The sequence below is a fragment of the Triticum aestivum genome, chromosome 2B, assembly GCF_018294505.1.
Source record: "Triticum aestivum cultivar Chinese Spring chromosome 2B, IWGSC CS RefSeq v2.1, whole genome shotgun sequence".
Lineage (NCBI taxonomy): Eukaryota > Viridiplantae > Streptophyta > Magnoliopsida > Poales > Poaceae > Triticum > Triticum aestivum.
This window is the reverse complement of record NC_057798.1, coordinates 701,645,720-701,650,616: the sequence shown is the minus strand read 5'-3', so window position 1 is coordinate 701,650,616 and position 4,897 is coordinate 701,645,720. Positions and strand designations below refer to the sequence as shown.

Sequence of the window (4,897 nt, the reverse complement as noted above, 5' to 3'; positions counted from 1 at the left end):
GGTTATTGGTCGGAGAGTTGTCTCGGTCATGTCTGCATGGTTCCCGAACCCGTAGGGTCTACACACTTAAGGTTCAGTGACGCTAGGGTTGTAGAGATATTAGTATGCGGTAACCAGAAAGTTGTTCGGAGTCCCGGATGAGATCCCGGACGTCACGAGGAGTTCCGGAATGGTCCGGAGGTAAAGATTTATATATAGAAAGTCTAGTTTCGACCACCAGGAGAGTTTTGGGGGTCACCGGTATTGTACCGGGACCACCGGAAGGGTCTCAGGGGTCCACCGGGTGGGGCCACCTAACCCGGAGGGCCCCATGGGCTGAAGTGACGTGGGAACCAGCCCCTGGTGGGCTGGTGCACCCCCCTTGGGCCTCCCCATGCGCTTAGGGTTGGGAACCCTAAGGGGGGGGGGGCGCCTCCACCAAACATGGGGGGCAAGCCCCCCCCCCTAGGCCGCCGCCCCTCCCTAGATGGGATGTACAAGGGGGCCGGCGCCCCCCTTGGCCCCTATATATAGTGGAGGAAAGGGAGGGCAGCCGCACCCCAAGCCCTGGCGCCTCCCTCCCTCCCGTGACATCTCTTCCTCCCCGCTTGCGCTTGGCGAAGCCCTGCCGGGATCCCGCTACTTCCACCACCATGCCGTCGTGCTGCTGGATCTCCATCAACCTCTCCTTCCCTTGCTGGATCAAGAAGGAGGAGACGTCTCTCCCAACCGTATGTGTGTTGAACGCGGAGGTGTCGTCCGTTCGGCGCTAGGATCAACGGTGATTTGGATCGCGACGAGTACGACTCCATCAACCCCGTTCTCTTAAACGATTCTGCTCACGATCTACAAGGGTATGTAGATGCACTCCCCTCTCCGTCGTTGCTAGATGACTCCATAGATTGATCTTGGTGATGCTTAGAAAATTTTAAAATTCTGCTACATTCCCCAACAGGTTGCAGCACATCTTCGTCGCCGAAGTCGCGAGGTCACAGCTCCGCCTTGATGGATGTAGTAAAAAAACTTCGCCGATAGTAGCAATATCCAACTATGGTTGCAGCTTTTCCTTGTTGGGCAATAATGCCGGTTGAAGCTTTCTCTATCTATGGTTGAAGCTTTTTTCAACAACTACTGAAGCTGTTTTAGGTGATGGTTACAACACTTGTATACATGCGGGTCCGGCCATGTCGGCAGGCAGCCATGGTATCTCCTTGCTGGTTCCAGCATTCTCCCAACACGTTTGCTCCCCCGTGGTCACCTTCGGTCACCGCCGTCAGGCACACCCAGCCGCCATGGTTGCAGCACGTGGTCACCGCCATGGGACCACCCGGTCGCCGTCGAGGGAGCTCGTGGTGGCTCCGTCGCAGCACGGGGGAAGGAGGGATGCAGCGCGTTGAGAAATACGGCTGGAGGTAGGGGATGGAGGCGCGTAGGGAAGGAGGCGGTCGCGCGGGGCCACTTTCTATGCCGGTCCGGCACGTTGAAGCCAGCGTGGCGTGCGAGCCGGCTGAAAGTTTGGCCGGCGTGCCGAACGCAAACGTGCTAAACAATCGTGCTAAACTAGAACTCCGTGAGGAATCAATGTCCAAGATCCATCGTGGAAGGCAAAGGCAAAGGCAGTTGGGGAAGGTTACGACACGACTAGCTTAATCGGGATGATTTCCGAAAGGAAACATGTTTCTACTGTAAAGTACTCCAACCACTAACAATCCTCTCCATGTATATATACGGTGACTCCCGGTAAAAGGATCGTTGATCAACAGCAGGAACACCCGCGTCTACGTTAGCCATGGCGCAGGTTAACGCGGCCGCTGCGGTTGATCACGGCGAAGGCCTCCGGGTAGCCGAGACGTCGTCGAGGTGCGTGACGGAGGGCGCGACGCACGATTTCGTGGTGACCAACTACTCGCTGCTCGACGGCATGGGCTTCGGGAGGTACATTAGGTCGAGCACGTTCACCGTCGGCGGCTACGATTGGAACATCAGGTTCTACCCGGACGGAGGCAAGGAGGACGCTGCCGGCAACGCGGGGGCCTACTTGTGTTGTCTTTGCCAACTGGCCAAGTACGAGGTGAGGGCAATGTTCACATTAACCATGCTGGACGATCAAGGCCATGTACAAGAGACCAGGCAGGTAGGGAGTCACGTCTTCTCTCCAGAATCCTCCACTGGCTTTGGCTTTAACAAATTCGTCGAGAAATCGAAGCTGAGATCGTCGTCTCACCTCTTGACGCTGAGGTGCGTCGTCGCCGTGATCAAAGAACCGCCCGCGGAGTGCAGGACAAGCCTTGCCGCGGCCCCTCCGACGGAGCTTCCCGGCCAGCTCGAGCGCACCCTCAAGGACGGGATAGGCGCGGACGTCACCATCCTCGTCGGCGGCCGGCGGTTCAGGGCGCACAGGTTCATGCTGGCCATGCGGGCGCCGCTTCTCGACGCTCAGATCTTTGGTCCGACGATGGAGGTCGCCGAGATGGAGCCGGACATCTTCCAGATCCTTCTTCACTACGTCTACACGGACTCGTTGCCGCCGTGCGACGGCCAAGGTTATAGCACCGCCGCAGTGGAGCACTTGCTGGCCGCAGCTGATCGGTACGGGCTAGGCAGGCTGAAGGCTATGTGCCAAGGAGAGTTGTGCGGGCGCATTGATGCTAATACCGTCATGGCCACATTGGCACTGGCGGATCAGTATAGATGTGAGCGGCTCAAGGATGCCTGCCTCGAGTTTATGTCGTCACAGGAATCAATGATTGCAGTCATCGCGACCGACAGGTTCAAACACCTCATGAAAAGTTTCCCCATGCTTGATTTAGAAAAGAGCCCCGAGGAGAAGGTACCCGTCGCCAGGAAGTAATCAAAGCCAGAAGTAATTTCCATGGAGCAGATTTTTTTTTTTGTAAATATAAATCATCTCTTGTAGGAGAGGTTGGTTGACAGGTAGAGTACTAGTGTAGAACATTTTGTCATATTTACCATATATTAGTTCCCGCACTAATCCTGCCACTAAAATTGCTCCAGTCCTAAGAAAATGAAGAAAGTTGAACATACTTTTAGCTTGCAATTCCCGAATTTACAAACAGAACAAATGATTTACGATAGCACTACTCTCGCACTCCATGTTTATTGTACACCCTCATACTAGGCGTCAAATTTTAACCATCTATATAACCAACAAAATATAAAATATTATATGTTACAAAAATTACATTGTTTTGATTTGTATATAAAAGAGATTTTCCTTGGTACAGTTCTTGTCACATACTTGCTTAGATTTTACTGTTAATTAAATTTATAGTCAAACTTTCGCCCAAAACAAGAGAGGGCCTATTAAACCGAGCGAAGGGAGTAGAATATAACTCCAACCGAGCGATGGCAGTGGAATCATTTAAAAATAATTTGCAGATTGAAGCTATGCCTAGGTGGAGTAAAAACAAACTCCAACCTGATCGAAATAGTGATCTTCAAGCTACAACAGCGACCATGTTCACACCAATGATCTCTTACATGAAAAGTACAACGAGAGAGAGATATTGTTCAACAACAACACCTTAGAAAGGGAAATACGCTCAAGTGCTGCCATCGCCAGATCCAACTACAGAAAGTTAAATCCTAATTAGGTTTTCATCTTGAAGATCAAGTTCGGGCAATGTCTTTAACAAGGTAACAGCGCAAAAAACTTTCCCATTGCTAGATAGAACCAATTAGGGTCATACATCGGGTTTTCACCGAGAATGGTATTTGAGAAGCACAACCAAAACGAAGTCACCTTGTGTTGCCACCTCCACTTGTGTAGAACAGTCACAACATGAGATGCCATGTAAGTGAAGACCATGCTTGCACAAGCAGGCAGTCGAGCAGTGATAAGAGCCGGTTGCCACGAATGGCTCCGAACAGCGAAGGTCGCTGCCTAAATCCCAATTTCAAGACACTCCAGCAACCAATCATGCATTGTCCTCATGCTCCGCCAGTTCTCGTCTGTGGTGGCAAAATCACTTGTCGTTGCCGCCTGACGTAAAGATCAGAGAACCCTGCCCTGTCACGGCAGTTGTGTAGAAACGTAAGATGACGACGTCACCTACACTTCCGAGTAGAGAATCACCTTATTAGGCCATAGCAGGTCATTGCTAGAGACCGTCGACCCGGCTAGAAAATCCACTACCGCTGTCGCAAGGCCATGCCCTCTTCCCAAACCATTGTACATAGATCACATCTCACCGCCGAAGACCTCCCCACCGTGGTCTTCATCGACCATTGTCGGGGTTTATACCAACCAATTGTCTCTAGCAATAGCGATGGGTAGGGAGGACGGAGAGGTGGGAGGAGACGGCGGCTTAGGTTTCGGTGGAGAATAGTGTTGGTGGCGACGTCTGTCTCACGAGAAGGCATAATATAGTTCCACAAAAATTCTAGTTCAATCATCAACTCCCTACGATGGTGTAGGAGGCCGCGATTAGCTCATCAACGTTGTTAGAAGGGAGAGAGAGGATTGGTGGAATAGCCGATGTATTGCTTGAGCCTCGTGGGCATATATATAGGAGTACAATGATCTACTTGGAGTACAAGACAAGCCAGAACAAATCCTAGTCCATCTCGTCTTTCCTAATAATCACGATACTCAACATCCCCCCGCATTCACAACGGTAGCGACGCAGACGGTGAGACTGGAGAAGAATCCGAAGGCAAGCCGATGGACACCCCCCCATAGTCGTAACGGTCGACGCATCACGGAGTCGTGGCTGGAGTGGAAACCAGCGAGGTTGCTCAAGCAGGCGGTAGCCCTTTGTGCCGTTTGTCAATGTAGCCAAGAGCATGGGTGGTGGAACCGTGGTCGAGGTAGCCGTGCGAAGAATGCCGTGGTCGATGTCGCGTCGGGGTGGCCGATGTCGAGGAAGTCGCCGTGGAGCCGCGGGCGCAAGAGGGC

At 52.4% G+C, this 4,897-nt stretch overlaps 1 protein-coding gene across 1 annotated transcript; it reads left to right on the top strand.

The window, feature by feature from the left end:
- Nucleotides 1-1,693: 1,693 nt before the first annotated feature.
- Nucleotides 1,694-3,014, top strand: LOC123042181 (BTB/POZ and MATH domain-containing protein 2). The gene has a single exon (XM_044464690.1). The coding sequence runs from the start codon at nt 1,769-1,771 to the stop codon at nt 2,828-2,830; it is 1,062 nt and encodes a 353-aa protein (XP_044320625.1). The 5' UTR covers nt 1,694-1,768; the 3' UTR covers nt 2,831-3,014.
- The last annotated feature ends 1,883 nt before the right edge of the window (nt 3,015-4,897 follow it).

Bases quoted from the DNA above. Each gene is read 5' to 3' on its own strand.
- LOC123042181 (XM_044464690.1), top strand. From the start codon at position 1,769: ATGGCGCAGGTTAACGCGGCCGCTGCGGTTGATCACGGCGAAGGCCTC.